The sequence below is a fragment of the Saccopteryx bilineata genome, chromosome 4, assembly GCF_036850765.1.
Source record: "Saccopteryx bilineata isolate mSacBil1 chromosome 4, mSacBil1_pri_phased_curated, whole genome shotgun sequence".
NCBI classification, from domain to species: Eukaryota; Metazoa; Chordata; class Mammalia; order Chiroptera; family Emballonuridae; genus Saccopteryx; species Saccopteryx bilineata.
Window position 1 is genome coordinate 264,754,362 of NC_089493.1, and position 16,863 is coordinate 264,771,224.

Here is a 16,863-nt window from a genome sequence, read left to right on the forward strand (position 1 = left end):
CATTTTTATGTTGAAGGCCAAGAGTTAGTACCATAAATTCTGTATCTGCAATCTCTAATTTTAGATTAAAATGTAGTTTTTTATAAGTAAATCTGATAGCAGATAGTACACTGAATTGGCCATAAGACCTCACCTAACTGACCCAGATGCCATCTCCTGCTGTTTAGACTATAATTAGAACGTGGCAGCCTGCTGGCTACCTGGCCCAGTGGCCTGGGGACGGGTCACAGTGGGTTGGCTCACCAGCTGCAACTCTGGGGGACGGCAGAACCTCCCAGGGAAGAAACCTAGCGGTCTCCAGTCTCCCACTCACTGACCCTCTCATGAGTGTCCTCGGTTAGTAAAGGAGGATTGTGGTAGAAAATGAACATTCCTAAATAGGGTGGCCTCCAATACAGGCTGTATTTAAAGTACACGTCTTCTGTCTCTTTCCCAGCATTATTGTGAGGCTCAAATGAATGTCTGTAAAAGTGTTTTGTGACAGCGAGATGCTCTCAGAGTATCTGGCGTTATTTCCAGCTTCATAAGAATTATTGTAAACTGGTGGCGTGTGGCACCTCCCCATATGCACTGCCAGTCCTCCAGGTGCAGCTCTAGGCCAGGACTCCTCAATGCCACACTCTGACAGAGCAATGGGCAAATCCCAGTGAGTCCATGGCCATTTTCACCCCGTGTTCATGCTTTGGAGGCCCTGGGGTGGGTCTGCATACACATCCTCTATAGGCAACAGAGAAGTCCCCCATCTCTACCACAGGGTTCCCAGGGACTCTGAAGGAGATGGCAAGGCCCCAGGTGCTTCAACTTCTGGCAAGTGGTGGCAGCCCAAGAGCTGGAGGCTAACTTCCTAGGCACCCCAGGAGACCTGCTTGAGCCTCCGCGTGACTCCGACTGCGGCTTGTCTGTGTGCAGAGTAGGGTGATGTGTGTTTCCCTCCCCTGCAGATCCTGTGCCGGCCCTGGATCTCGGGCAGCAGCTCCAGCTCAAAGTGCAGCGCCTGCACGACATCGAAACAGAGAACCAGAAACTAAGGGAAACTCTTGAAGAATACAACAAGGAATTTGCCGAAGTGAAAAACCAAGGTTGGTGGAAGATACGTTCTTTGCTCGGCTTTTTCGTTTTCTTTTTCTTTTAATTGCCTTCCTCATACTGTTGGGACTAGCTCTAATTATAATATACATCATAAAGTCGGGGTGGGGTAAGAATCAGAATCGTTAAAAAGAGATAATAATAATGCTTAGCTATTTAGAAGTAAAACTTTTCCTCTGCACAGTAACTACATATGATTTTATTGCCCTATGACGGGACTGATCAGGATTCTTTTAAAATTCTTTCTGTATCATCATGTGATAGGATCTGTCTTTTAAAAGAATGATGCGTTGCCTGCGGGTGACACCTGTCAGAGAGCCAGCTTATGATCAAAGGGTCACATACAGTAAGTCATTTAATAATTGCTGCCGATACATTAAGGCTTTAGACGCATTCTACAAGTCTGCATGCTTAAGCACTACTGTTTCCTTGTCAGCGTCACCTATTCATTACAAATTTAATGAAAGAAAACGACCTCTTGGTGTGGTTGCCCAGCCCTCAACAAGACAGAGAGGGCAAAGGTTGCCCAGCTTTTCCTGTCAGGGAAGAACAAAGAAGTCGCTCCCACACCTAAAATCCAGACGTATCCAGATTCCAGGAATCTTAAACTTCCTGGTCTTGAAGAAAAACCACAGGCCTATCTGACGGCAGCTGCAGACTTTTCAGGCAACTCCAAGTAGAAATGCAGCCTGTTTGTTTTTGTTGGGGGTTTGGGTGAGGAAGGAGTGAGAAAAGAAAGGGAGATCACTTGGGTGACCTCCTCCGAGTGGCCTTCTATTTGATAGTCTGCAAGGGTTGGATAAACAATTAACCAATGAAGATATTTGAAACTGTCCTTGGGCTTTGAGACCATTGAAGACAGGCTTGCAAGGCAAGATTGTCCACGGAAAGGATCCAGGATGAGACTATGATGAACAGCTGGAAGGTACAGGCCTGGGCCATGCGGGCAACGGTCCCGTGGGTCCCCATCCTCGGGAGACCAGAGGTGGGGGACAGCTGAGACCTCTCCCACCTCCATCTGGTGCCACAGGGAGCGGTGAGTCATTGGGACTCAGGGATGGCTCTGTGCTGCTGAAAAGCGAGGTGTCGGACTTACCAGGCAGGGATCTGGGCGAGAGAAGGTGCTGCCTTCCCCCCAGTAGACAGGCTTCTTTTCAGAACCCAACTGCTCAAGTGAAAGGTAACCTGTAAATACTTGCACCTGAGTTTCGATGCAGCCCTGCCCAAAAGGAGTGAGCTATGAGTTTTTGTTTTGGGTTTGGGGGGTTTCAGTTGTTTCTCTCCCCAGTGGCCTCCATCATCTTCCTCTGGCACATCCACTCTTGGTATTGTCTTTATTTTCATTTTGTTTTTTGGAGGAAGTGCAGGTGCCGGTCTCCTTCCCCCACCTTGCTTCGTCTGTGCCTCCACGGCCAGTCGCCCAGCCGCCCAGCGAGGACCCTAACTGAGTGTGAGATGTTCTGCTCCCCAAAGGCCCCATCTACTGGGTGTTTATAAATGAAATAGTATATTATATAGTCAGAGACATAAGAACAAAGGCACCAGGGGGCATTCATTCAGTCCTGGTTTAAGTCCCTTCATTGCCTCTGTATAGCTGAGCGACCTTAAACAAGGGCTCTCACTTTCTTAGAAGCCTTGTTTTCATGGGCGGAGGATTCTCATACCAATGGGTGGGATTATTGCAAGCTAAATGAGATGCAGGCGAGACATTTAGCACTGTTCCTGACACTCAGTAAAGATCAGCTGCTCTTAGCCTGTTGTTTTGTTTTTTTTCTAGAATTCTCCACCTTTTTTTTATTTATTGATATTTTAACAGATTTTCCCAACCTCCAGAAAAATGTCAAGTTCCTCTCTTTTCTTCCCACTATAAAAATGATTTTAATTTGGAAGGGTTGGGGTGCATGTCACTTGTTTTAGTCATCACAGCCATTTTATGGATTGATAAAAAGTTACAGCCGGAAAGGAGTTTATTATGTGTTATAATCCTCCCCATTTAAAGATGAGCAAGTTGGGGCCCTGGGCACAACGAATTTGAGCAGAGCACTGCAGTGCCCTTTCTGCCACTCTGTTCTTTCTCCTCACCTGCTCACATACAGGGGATCCTGCTGGGACACAGCCAGGAGAATGTCCTGGACCCAGGCCGGGGTGCAGGAGGAGGACCAGAGTCAGAGGCTCCAGGACAAGTCAGCCCCTGGCTTAGGCTCAGCCAACCAGTGAGCAGCCCACCCGGGGTTGGGAGGTGGCAAAGAGACCTCCTCAGACAGAGTGGGAGCCCCCAACTGGTGCACCAAAGTCCCCTGGAAGGAGCATAGGTGTGTCACATTGAGTGCTCATTGGAACAAGCACTGGGGTCCAGAGGCTGCACAGATATTTCCAATCAATTATTGGAGGCAGAAATACTATATGTTTACATCGTTGCATAGATCATTGACTTAAAAGAACATGCAAGCCTTTTCAGAGGTGACCTGCCTTGGTATTCATTTTGGAAGTGTTCTACCTATGCCCAACTTTGTCCCTATCAGTGTGTCTTGACAGTATTGGGTACCACTAACTTCACATCATGCTCACAGAGCCCTTCTTTCAGGCCCAGAATAACCAGTTGAAAAGGGAGAAAGTCCCCCATTCTTCTTTCAAATGCCCTGACAGGGTCATTAGTTTTAATTCCCTCTCTTCCCCTAAAGAGAACCTTCTGAGTCCCACTGAATAAAAAGGGCCAATTTCTTCTTTTAACAAAAGAGTCTTTAGTGTTTATCCACTAAGCCACGTAAATATTAAATGCCCAGTGATGTGTGCCTGCCTTGCCCAGCATGTCTCTGCAGCTTAGACGGTGAAGGTGGATATGAGTGACAGCCTGAAGGAATAAGGGCCACCAGTCTAACTTCTTACTGGGGTAAAGATCAGGCAGTGGCATTGTCCCATGAGCCTGGAGCCCAGTATCACAAGCATTGTCTGGACTTCAGCTGTCAGCCCAGCTTCGGCTCCTTCATTCACCTGTGCCAGGTGCTAGGGCCACAGACAACCTCCGCTTTGCCTTTTAAGAGCTGACCTCGTGTGCAGCAGGCATAGTTCTCCAAGAGCTACCACATCACTCTCCTTGAGTTGGGACCACAGTGCTCTGCCAGAGACTGTCCAGCACACAGGGTGATGTGGGGGTATCTGTGGGAGGGAGCAGGTGGAGTGGTCCTGCCCTAGAGCTACCCATGAGTCTGAGTTAGGACCCTGCCCCGTGCGTCACATGTGCTAACTACAGTGACAACTGTAAACATGCCTTCCCTGGAGGTGAGGCCTGAGCTACCCGGGGACAGTCTGCCCTCCCAAGAGGCCCTGTATCCTGAGCCTGGGCACTGCAGGGCTCCTTCTTTGCACAGCACCACTGACCATACCCTAGCCAGGCGTCCCCAAACTACGGCCCGCGGGCCACAATGCGGCCCCCTGAGGCCATTTATCCAGCCCCCACTGCACTTCTGGAAGGGGCACCTCTTTCATTGGTGGTCAGTGAGAGGACCACTGTATTTGGCAGCCCTCCAATGGTCTGAGGGACAGTGAACTGGCCTCCTGTGTAAAAAGTTTGGAGACCCCTGCAGACCCTTACCCTCCATGATCCTTACCCTCCATCAAGTGCAGCTCCCCCAGGACCTGTCCGTCTGCCAGACTCTGGCTTGGATGGAGGCTGCTGTCTGCACCCAAGCTGCAGAGTGGGTCCCTGACAGCCAAGGAGATGCACATTGTAGCCACTTAACTCACTCATGTTTCATCACTGTGACACAGCAAAGGTGTACCCACAACAGGGGGTGGGAGGGGCTGTAGATGTACGTGAGTTTGGCTAAGACGGTGTCTTCCAAAATGTGCACACAATTATGAACTGTTTTCTTTGTAAGAAAGTACTTAAACCCACACTAAAACTTTATTAATTTTCCTCAGTAGAGGACTAATTTAAGACTCATCAATAAGATGTTATATTTTACCATTGATTCCCCTCTCCTTTTTTTAAGATGTATTAGAGGAACCGTAGCTCTTCTTCCAAGCAAAATTCATTGATTCTCCTCAACCTAAACGTTTAAAGTTCAATTTAACATTTAGGGAGTAAAAGGTCTCTGAAGGGACTCATAACCATTGATTTTGTGTCAGAGTTGAAGAGCTAAAGTTTAAAACACCGATCCTACTCAGTTACAAAGTCTGTGTATATAGCCACACGGAACTGGGCGTCTCTTACTGTAGTTTTTTTTTTTTTCTTTCTGCAGAGGTTACGATAAAAGCACTTAAAGAGAAAATCCGAGAATATGAACAGACTCTGAAGAACCAAGCCGAGACTATAGCTCTTGAAAAGGAACAAAAGTTACAAAATGATTTTGCAGAAAAGGAGAGGTGAGCATGTGTTAGGATTTGCGCATACTGGTGTAATATTTTACCTCTAAATTTCACATGACAAGACAGTTTTTTAAAATGCGCCTGTGAAATATGCACAGGTTGTGAACCAGAATCCTGGGGGCTATAGGCAAAATTCTGTTTGGAAAGTAAAGGTGTCTTTTATTCTGTGGTGTATGCAGCTACCTTGAGTGGAGTGTATGTATGAGCCTCTTCCCACTGGCGGGCAGTGTGTCAGTGTATCTGTTCAGGACATGCAGGTTCAGAGGTTGAGCCTGAAGTGTGTATGGCTGGCACTTGGCAATCGTGCACCTTTGCATTACCTCGCAGTGCTTTATAATATCAGGGAGCTGAGATCAGTAAAGTATGTAAATGAGCCATCCACCTGCTGTGAGTTTCAGCTCTCTGACAGCCTGCTTCACCCACAATTTTTCCACAAATAGGAGCTGGTTTTTCACTATTATGATGATTTAATGAAAGTTAGATTTCTTGTAAAAACTGTAAGGACTGTTGAAGTTACCACTCCAGATGACATAAATTGGGTTTTTAGAACTCCAGTGAAGTACAGATTTTATACTTTAAACCTGTTATAAAGAAATATGTGTATCCATTAACAAGAGGCACTAACGGTGTGGTTTTGAGTGAGAAGCCAGGCCCGATGTTGACTCTGAGTGCAGCTACTTGCCCTTCTATTAGGCGTGCTCCGTGAAGATGTTGGGCTCACCGAGGCCTCTCTGGATCACTCTTAGGCTGGCTTCGTTTAGGAAAGAAGAATACCCACTCTGCTCACCTAGTGCCTGCTCTGACCTGCCAGGCCCTCTTGGAGCATATTGCTGAGTCCAGAACACACCTGCAGAGTGGATGTCTCATTTTACAGATGGAGAAACAGGGCCTCAGCTTAGGTGCTCTCCCCCCGAGTCCCCCTGAAGGGGGACCAGGGCCTGACCTGCCCTCGCAGCCCTGGCCTCCCGGTGCTCAAATGGAGCTTCACCAAAGTCCTCGCTTCAGGACCAAGGCCAAGCCCAACTCTGCACAGAGCCGCCGCACCACACTGCTGAGAAAATGGGGCTGGGAACAGCCCACAGAAAAGGAGTCAAGGCTCTCAAAGATGAGCGGACTCTTAATGCCTTCTAGGAAAGCACTTTGTACCCAAAGCGATGCTCCCCTAGTTATTGATAATGGGTGGAGGGGGGTGTAAGCTGTTGAAATGCTCACCAGTGAGAAAAGGGTCAGTAAAAGATGGGCCATCCTAACCAGGACATTAAGCAGCCATTAAAATAGTAGTTATGTAGAATTTGCAATAACACCAGAAATGTCTCCAGCATAATAGAAAGTGAAAAATACATGATGAAAGATTATGTCAGGGGTCCCCAAACTTTTTACACAGGGGGCCAGTTTACTGTCCCTCAGACCGTTGGAGGGCCGGACTATAAAAAAAAAACTATGAACAAATCCCTATGCACACTGCACATATCTTATTTTAAAGTAAAAAAAAAAAAAAAAAAAAAAAAAAAAAAAAAAAAAAAACGGGAACAAATACAATATTTAAAATAAAGAACAAGTAAATTTAAATCAACAAACTGACCAGTATTTCAATGGGAACTATGGGCCTCCTTTTGGCTAATGAGATGGTCAATGTGCTCCTCTCACTGACCACCAATGAAAGAGGTGCCACTTCCGGAAGTGCGGCAGGGGCCGGATAAATGGCCTCAGGGGGCCGCATGCGGCCCGCGGGCATAGTTTAGGGACCCCTAGATTATGTACTGTTATTCTATTTAGAGCAAACTCATTACAAAAGTAGGGAAATAAACTCACATGGCAATTTAATATTTTGAAGTTGACTTTTCAAGTTAGGTAAAAAGGGTTTATTCTATTAAAAGATATGACTGACTGACTGACTGACCTCTGAGGGTGGAGAACAAAGCTAGATCTTTACTGTTGCTCTTCAACAAAAAAAGCGAAATGAATCTAGGATTTATATATTTACTTTTTTTTTTTTTTTTTTCATTTTTCTGAAGCTGGAAACAGGGAGAGACAGTCAGACAGACTCCCGCATGCGCCCGACCGGGATCCACCCAGCATGCCCACCAGGGGCGATGCTCTGCCCACCAGGGGGCGATGCTCTGCCCATCCTGGGCGTCGCCATGTTGCGACCAGAGCCACTCTAGCGCCTGGGGCAGAGGCCGAGGAGCCATCCCCAGCGCCCAGGCCATCTTTGCTCCAGTGGAGCCATGGCTGCGGGAGGAGAAGAGAGAGATAGAGAGGAAAGCGTGGCAGAGGGGTGGAGAAGCAAATGGGCGCTTCTCCTGTGTGCCCTGGCCGGGAATCGAACCCGGGTCCTCCGCATGCTAGGCCGACGCTCTACCGCTGAGCCAACTGGCCAGGGCTTAGGATTTATATATTAATGATTAAACCATGTACATAGTGGAAGAAAACTTGGGCAAATATTTTTTTTTAATAATCTTGGAGTGGGGAGAATCTCTGTAAGCATAAAAGGAAAGTTACCTAAATATGGGTACCTAAAATTTACAACAAATACCAATAAACAGCATTTTTAAAGCATCAAGAGACTGGGAAGAAATATTAGCACCCCATAAGAAAAAGGACTAATTTTCTTTATATACAAAGAACTTCTACAAATTAATAAGAAATAACTAACCAGCACCACAAAAAAAAATGGGCAGAGGCTATGAGCAGGTAGTTCATACAAACAAAAATGCTCTAAGAGCAAAACTAAGTTTAATATTTTTCATTGTTGGCATAGGGAAACAGACTCACATACTGTGGAAGGGAGCTTAAATTGGTAAGATTTGTTTTGTTGGGAAGTTTCTCAGTGTCTATCAAAACAAAAAAAACTTGCACATACCTTTTGACCATTGTTATGGAACAGATGCACTCTCAAAATTACGCAACAAATCTACATGAAGATAACTGCAGAATTGTGTAATGGAAACAAATGATAAACAGTTTAAATGTTTGTAAAGGCTTGGTTAAGGCAAGTATTTAATAAGAAGGAAGAAGTACTGTATATGCTGGAGTAGAGTATCTCCAAAGTAGTTGAGATAAGTGAAAAAGCAAGCTTCTGATACCCTGTGTGCTGTCGGCCCTTCTGTCCTAAAGGAAGGGCCAGGCAGTGTGTATATAATATACACTGCAGTATATTACACGTGAGTGCACATTACATATACTACGGAGTATTACACTATAGTCTATTATTACATGAGTGTAGATTGGTCTATAGTATATTTCATGTTGCATTATATTTCTGTACATGTAGAAAAATATTGGAAGGCTATGAAAGAACTTTATCTGAGGAAGAAATACAACCAAGGAAGAGAAAGGGCATTTTATCTTCCATGCTCTTATAATATTTGTGTTTTGTTTTTGTTCTTGTTTTTTAGTTAACTCAGGCTATATTAGTTTTATAACTGAAGTATGTGAAAATGTGAGCAATGCATTTCCATAGGGAAGTTTCTATCGAAATTTGGGTGATTTTTTTTTAAGACCTATTACTTCTACTTTTTTGTATTCCCAGGTTTATTATTATGAGAACATGTTTTATATTCATATGATATAAAAATAATAAACTTATTTTTAGAGAATTTTCTGCAGATTAGGAGGAAGGAATGCTATTAATTGACCAGGGAATTCATTGGAGATTATGGGGAATATAAATATGTGGCCTGCAGTTTAAAACATTCAGAATTTCCGCATTAGGTATTGCAGTTGCATTCGCATTCCATTATAACAGAAATGGAACAGCTGTCACATCTATTTAGTACATCCTTTATTCCAACAGATTCCTTCATTGTGTCAGCAAAATGTAAATGTATCATTCTTCTTGTGCTAACTTCAGAAAACAATGAGTGCGTGATGATGGTTTTGGTTTTTTTTTTTAATATCTGGCATTTCAAGAACAAATTACCTTTAGGGTAACCTTCAACATCAGTTACCACCCATCAAGTCCCACAGGAGGCATGCTTCACTTTATGTAACATGACTACAAAGTTGAGGTGTATAAGATCAGTAAGCGGGCTCCACAGTGCTTGTGGCATTTTGAGTGATACCTGATCGTGCGCCTTAGCTGGCTGTGTGTCATGGTAAAGATAGCTGATTGTCCCAGCTCCAAAACACAAAAGATGTTTATGTTGGTAAACGAAATGACCAATTTAGCTTTATTGTCTTCCTTTTCAGAAAGCTGCAAGAGACACAGATGTCCACCACCTCAAAGCTGGAGGAAGCGGAACATAAAGTTCAAACTCTGCAAACAGGTGTGACAGTCTTCATCCTTGTCAAGTTGATGCAGGGAAGACGGAAACGGGGGGAGTTTGGTCGATCTGCAGTACCCCCAGGTCCCTATACTACCTGTTGCCCTGCCCCCAGGGAGCCCAGAGGAGGGAAGGGAGCCCACGCTTGGAATGCCTCATTGAGCCCTGGTTCTCTACCTTGACTTCTATTAGTCACCCACACGGAGTGTTAATGTGGAGGTGGGAGGATCTGAATTGCATTTCCATCCCTTCCACAAGCCATTCTTTCTTCCTGCTCTTTTTCCAACAGACACATCTAATCACCAAACTGTCAGGACTGACATTTCATTTTGAACATTAGGAAAAGAAAAACTTATTTCTACCCTTAGTAAAATTAAGGAGAACAGTAATAACAGGCCTTTAAAATGTAAAAGACAGCAAAAAAGGTTACGCTAAATTTTTTATATTTCCCTTTTTCTTTTTGTTCTGAAATGGAAATCACACTAAATATGTTATTTAAATATGTAAAATAATCACAACAAATTTAACTGACAAATGAATAATACTCAAAATATGCAAAGACCTTACAAATCAATAAAAATAGATAAACAGTCTGGTAGGGTAAGGATGTGAACAGGTAGTTTGCAGAAGAAATGCACATGGCTGATACACATAGGAAGAAATGTTAGCAATTTTTAATAGTCTGTGAGATGCTAATTAAGTCAGTGAAAGGTTATTTTGCCTATCAGACTGTCAAAGTTTTCATTGATAACCCTCGGCCTTGGTGTGAGTATAGGAAAATAGTCGTGCTCATAGTATTAATGGCACTGTAATTCGCCCCTGAGGAGGCCAGCTGGGTGGCATCGACCTGTATCGGGAGTGTCTATCTCCTTACCCCTGCCGCTCCTCGTCCAGGCACCCTGCTGAGCCTGGCTGTGGCAGGCGGGCTCTAGGCCAGAGCTAACTGCTGCCAATACTGCCTGTGTCCTGACATGCAGCGGGGTCCATGCCACTCCACTAAGGGAAAGGCAAGTCTCAGAATGTTTGTACCATCCTGTCTGTGGGGGATGAACAACATATAGATATGTGTGCAGTTAAGCGTGGAAGTATTTCTGAATGGCAAAATACGTTTAAAGGAAGGAACACTAAACTATAACCAGTCGTTATCTCTGAGGAGGTGCGTGGGATGGGGTGACACAGAAGTGAAAGGGAGTTTTCTGTTCCGTTCTATATACTTTCGTAATTTTTGACTCTCTTGAAATGAGAATATATTACTTCTATCCTGTTCCTCTTTGAATGTAATTTAAACAGTGTCTTACGATGGTTTTATGTCCTCTGCCTTTCAGCCCTGGAAAAAACTCGAACAGAATTATTTGACCTGAAAACCAAATATGATGAAGAAATCACTGCCAAGTGAGTCTGTGCCCGGCTTCCTCCTCCTGCGTGCATTTGGTTGGGTTGCACCCGATTTGGCTCGCACCCGATTTGGCTCATCCGTAAACAATTTCCCTGCTTCTCCCTTCTCTCGGCTTTGCAGAGCGGGTGGGCTTTAGGGGTGCAGGGCCTCTGAATTGCTGTAAGGAGCAGTGTCACCCCCATGAGTTGCTTGTGTCAGTTTAATACCCAGGCTCTGGCGCTCGCAAGACAATCTTCCCACCTGAAACTTTCTCCCTTAATTTTTGTGAAGCCTGGTTAACACTGTGCCTCTTTCTAAGAAATTCTGGGAAAGAGTCAGCTTGTAGAAGATGGGACACCTGGGACATTTTGTGGAAGTTGCTTGGTCTAGACCAGGGGTAGTCAACCTTTTTATACCTACCACCCACTTTTGTATCTCTTTTAGTAGTAAAATTTTCTAACCGCCCACCGGTTCCACAGTAATGGTGATTTATAAGGTAGGAAAGTAACTTTACTTTATAAAATTTATAAAGCAGAGTTACAGCAAGTTAAAGTATATAATAATAATTACCTACCAAGTACTTTATGTCAGATTTTTGCTAAGTTTGGCAGAATAAATCTTTATAAAACAACTTACTATAGTTAAATCTATCTTTTTATTTATACTTTGGTTGCTCCGCTACCGCCCACCATGAAAGCTGGAACGCCCACTAGTGGGCGGTGGGGACCAGGTTGACTACCACTGGTCTAGACCAATCGTATCACCTCTTCCCTGTGCCAGAGTCCATCTTTCCCACACAGGTTTATTTGTTCAGGTCACCCCTTAAAACACTGGGTGCCCCTGTGCAGATGTCATCTACATGCCATGAGTGTGTTTGGAGGGATTTATATCACACAAGGTTCTTGTGAGAAGGAAATCAGTGATCTGCCTTAGGATCGCTTCTTGCCAGCCCTCCCTCCACTCAGAATACCAGAAAAGAAAAGTAATTTTAGTATAATTCAAGAAAGGTGAAGAAGCCAAGGGATTATTCCTAGCTATGGCCTTTCCTACTGAAGTCCAGACAGGCAGTGCCAGACTAGAGTTTGAACCTCCTTTGCCTACTCTGGGAGCCTCTTCCCATCTCCCGCAATGTGCCCCTGACTGTGTGTCCCAGCCTGTTCCAGTAAGAAAGTTCTGCTATGCTCACTCACATAGGGAGGGCCTCGGTGGGTGGGGGATGGGGTGCCACTAAATAGGGCCACCCTCCCCCCAGAATCACAGTGTAAAATATAGTTATTCTTGTGGGCCTCAACCATAAATCATTTTGAAAAACATTGCTTTGAGAGTGTTACAAAAGTTCAGCTTCAAGAAGGCAGTGCCTCTTGCCATTGTGTTTCCCTAAGCATGCTGGGAAGGTGCTGCCAGCCGTGGACACGCACCTACTTGGGGAAAAGAAACTGCCGAATGACAAAGTGTCCACTGAAACTGTTCAGAATTGATGGCAACGAATGCCATTTGTCACATGGTGGCTATATACTGTCTCTGGTTAAGAGTTATCTTTTTTTTTTCTTATTGGGCTTCTAAGAAGCTGCATGGAAAGTTTGTGTCCATCTGATTGGGTTTTTTTAGGGACTGAGGAAGCAACAGAGAACAGCCATCTAGGAAGAACTTAAATTTTCCTCTACTCACAGGTTTTCATCTTCTCTAGGTAGGGAACATGAGGGCTGGGGAGTGACTGGGAGACAGAACCAGAGAAGAAGGCCCGTCCTAGTCTCTGTCCACATCCTCTCCTGGCCTCACTGTAGGCCAGGCTGATGCTGGGGAGTGACTCACTTCTCTTAACCAGAACCAGAAAATGGAATTTAAAAGTATGGGAGTCAGTTGCTCATCATGAAAATGCTTTCCTTTGGGGCTGTCTATTATCACAAACTGCTAACAGGGGCATGGGCACTTTTGCGATGTGTTTTCTGTCATTACAGCAGGAAATTCTCTTCTCCAGAGATGAGTGGGGCGGCAGGGTGTGGCATGCAAGTGTGCATATGGAGAGAACAAGCCCGAGAGGTACACAATGGGCATGGCTCAAAGATAAGAGGTCCACTCGTTGATCCAGACACTCTTGAAGTCCTCCTTTGTGTCTAGACCTGGTGCTGGGCACTGCAAAGCCTATAATAAAAGGTTTAGGGGAGAGAAAAGCCATTGCAACCCAGTATGATCACAGCTGTGACAGACGGGACATTAGCGAGCATGGGCACCTGTGCCAGTCAGGGTCTCTGCAGAAGATAGCACACTCCAATGAGGGTAATCAGAGAGAGTTTAACATGTGGACTGTGTTGCCTTGGCATGGGCCAGGAGGAGGGGACCACAGAGAGAACGCAGCACTCCTAGTGAACACTGGCCGGCGTCCACCATCCCCAGATTTGAAGGGGCCACCTCAAGAGAAGCTGTGGCCTTTGGAAGGGTTGAGAGAGCAGGGCAGCACCAGCAACCCCCTGGCCTCATTTTCCTCCCTTTCCCTGCTGGGACTCCTCGTGGGAAACTTAGGAGCCAGAGGGCAGCCGTCGGGGGATGGGGGAAAGGGAGCTGGAGATAGAATGGCATGCGTCCTGCACAGGACCCCACCTAGCTGGAGTGAAAGGAAAGAATTGTCAAGGAAGCCTTCATGTAGGGGGTGGATTTGAGGTTGAAAGATGAGTCAAGGTGCGAGGTTCCTGGAGGCCAAAGGAAGCAGTTCCTGGGCGCAGTTTGTGGAAGGCCGCAATGGTGTCTCTGTAGGGTCTCTTTACGGTCTCTGGAGGGCGAGGAGGGTGCGGAGGGGCTGGGCTTAGGCTCAAACAGAGATTGGGCATTTCCCAGATCAGAGACGGGCTGTTACTAACAAAGGCAGTGTGTGGCCAAACAGTTAATGTAAATGGTTCCCAGAGTAAGTAATCCACCAAAAATGTAGAGAATGGACTAAGATAATAATTGCTACTTTCTTTTAACTGTGGAGGCAATTGCTTCAGTCTTGTAGATCCCACATGAAGCTCCCCCTCCACATTCCTCTCCCCTTTTATTTCCTGGGAAAGGTTGTCACTCTTCCATTTGCTGCAGCCCCAGCATACATATATTTTTATTAAACTAGACATCTTTTCATTAATACATGTGAATATAAGCCCTCCAGGGGAAGATCTTTTCACAAATGGTCTTAAAACATTTCAAAACAATTTATTTTTTCTCCTCAGAAGGAGGGATTCTTACATATTTGTTGACAAAACATAGGAGGGGGTTAGGGAGGCACAGAGGACCGTGAGCTTTGGAGCCTGGCCTGGGAGTGGGTCACAGGAATCTCTGCTCACTCTCCCTGTGCGACCTTGAATAAGCTCACTGATGCAAGCATCTCACCTTTCTCACCTGTACAGCGGACATAGCAGTCGCCAGGGCGTGGGGTGGGTGTAAAGAGAGCGAGGCGTGTGTGCCGCACCTGGCACACTGCAGCGGGGCTGCCAACAATAGAAGTTGTTCCTGGCGATTTCGCAGAAGGGCTTGGGGTGCTTTTTGAAATAAGTAGGCCTTGGAGAAGACTGACCTTAATGGCATCAGCTGCCCCATGAGATTTAAAGAGCGTGTGTTGCCTCTGCCTCTCTGTCGTTTGGAGATGTCACTGGGGTTGACCATCCCTCACCTCCATTTTGTAAAGAAGCCTGCAGGTCAGAGGCACCAGGGATGTTCCAAGACCCCTGTTTATTGTGTACAGTCATCACCCTGCGTCAGCTGGGACAGCACGGCTGACTGTGACGGGGACGGCAGCAGTAAAGTTTTCCATGTGTAGGCTTGAAGCAAAATGTAATTAGCCTTTATGTGCAGAACAAGGACCCATTGATGAATACAGCTGGTCTTTGTTTGGTCCTGTCATTGAGAGTGGGAGGTAAAAGTGTTCTTCTTCATGTTTATTAATGCAAGATTCCTTAGACAAATGGCAAGCACAGTTTAATATTTGTTGGAACATAGCGGCATTTGCCAAAACAGTTGTTGCGTAATAGGATTGCAGGGTTTCAGATTATAACCATTTCTGGGTTAAATAAATGAATTATTTCTCTGCCTTTTTTTTTTTTTTTTTAGTTAAAAAATAATAACCTCCTTTTCAGATGATCACCCTGGGTATAGTAAATGGAGGCTTGGCACCCTAATGCAGGCGTCCCCAAACTATGGGCCGCAGGCCACATGCGGCCCCCTGAGGCCATTTATCCGGCCCCCTGCCGCACTTCCAGAAGGGGCACTTCTTTCATTGGTGGTCAGTGAGAGGAGCACTGTATGTGGTGGCCCTCCAACGGTCTGAGGGACAGTGAACTGGCCCCCTGTGTAAAAAGTTTGGGGACCCCTGCCCTAATGACTTTACCTTGGAGATTCTAGCAAAGCAGACTGGTGTGGGTGGCCCCCGGGTGGACCTGGAGGCGGACAGGCTGCTGTGGCAGGCGGCAGGGGCCGCAGAGGAGGCCGGCTCTCTCACCAGACCCTCATCGTTGTGCCTGTCTTTGCAGCTGTTTCGGTGCTTAGATTGAGGCTGCTGCTGCACGCAGCAGGAGGAATGTGGCTGTCCCAGCCCAGCGACCTGAACAAAAGTGCAGGGATTCCCATTTTAGCTCAAGTCCACGGCCACCTCTTTGCTCTGTTCCACAGAATTCTAGTTGCAAAAGGAGCTTCAGTTATAACACATACAGTCAGCTTATTACATTCCTCTTAACTTGTGGGCTGAGGCTCTGAGCCGCTGATGAAAGAAAATATTGAATTGCACTGAAATACTACATTTTTGTATAGCTAATGTTAGTCTTAGGAGAATTTGCACCTCCCAAACTTTTCCTGCCAGTAAAATTCCTATTTCTTAAGGTTACTCATGTTGTATTCCTTGCCTATATGCTTTTTAAAAAGAGCTACATTGTATATACATGGACTTACACACTACATTACAAAAGAGACATTTATGATGAGGAACTTCACTAGGGTTGATTTTAGAGTGTTTCCTTATTTCAAGTGTGTAACCAGTATTTTATCACAAAATGTGACATGCCCTGAGAAAGCAGAAAACTTTCCCACATGAGCTTGGCTTATGGTATTTCTGAAAAATTATTTCAGGGAGCCTGTGTCCTGCATTGTGGAGACAAGGAGTTCCATGCCCAGCAGTGGGGCACAAAGGACTTGAAATGCAGTTTGAAAAGGTGACAAAACTGACAGCTCAAGACAGAACTCCCAGGCGGGAAATGCCGTCGATATGTCATAGATTGGGGGAGGGGGGGGTGCCTGCCATGCATGCAAATCATTCCAGACTGTTTCACTGTGGGTTTTATACATGGTATCTTATTTTCTCTTCCCAACAATCACTGATAAAGCTTTTATTGTGCTTACGGTGTAGACGAGGAAACAGTCCCGTACACACTAGGCTCCATCTAGTGCCACTGTGGCCTGTAAAGTCCCTTTGGTTGTGCCTTCCTAAGAGCATGTTGCCTGTGTGGTAGGTTTCCCTGAAGGGTTTCAAGTGTGTCCGTCTCCCACAAGCCCCATTAGATTTACCTTAGCACACTGATTTCGCTTTTATCTTTTTTTTTGAGAGCAAGAGACAGGGAGAGAGATGAGAAACATCAGCTTGTAATTGCCTCACTTTAGTTGTTCATTGAGTGCTGTTCTTATGTGCCTGGCCCAGGGGGCTCAAGCTGAGCCGGTGACCCTGCACTCAGTTGCTGAGCCTCTGCTCAAGCAGATGAGCCCAAACTCTTGCCAGCAACCTCAGGGTCTCTAACCTGGGACCTCAGCATCCCA

The 16,863-nt window shown here is 45.6% G+C and overlaps 1 protein-coding gene across 8 annotated transcripts in view; it reads left to right on the forward strand.

Moving 5' to 3' along the window:
* CUX1 (cut like homeobox 1) overlaps positions 1-16,863 on the forward strand; it is a 373,287-nt gene that overhangs the window by 219,017 nt on the left and 137,407 nt on the right. For all 8 annotated transcript variants that reach the window (XM_066274464.1, XM_066274469.1, XM_066274467.1 and 5 more), the window contains exons 5-8: positions 942-1,079; positions 5,328-5,451; positions 9,646-9,722; positions 11,045-11,111. In XM_066274464.1, the coding sequence (XP_066130561.1) occupies positions 942-1,079; positions 5,328-5,451; positions 9,646-9,722; positions 11,045-11,111 (406 nt within the window). The remainder of the gene's footprint in view (positions 1-941; positions 1,080-5,327; positions 5,452-9,645; positions 9,723-11,044; positions 11,112-16,863) is intronic.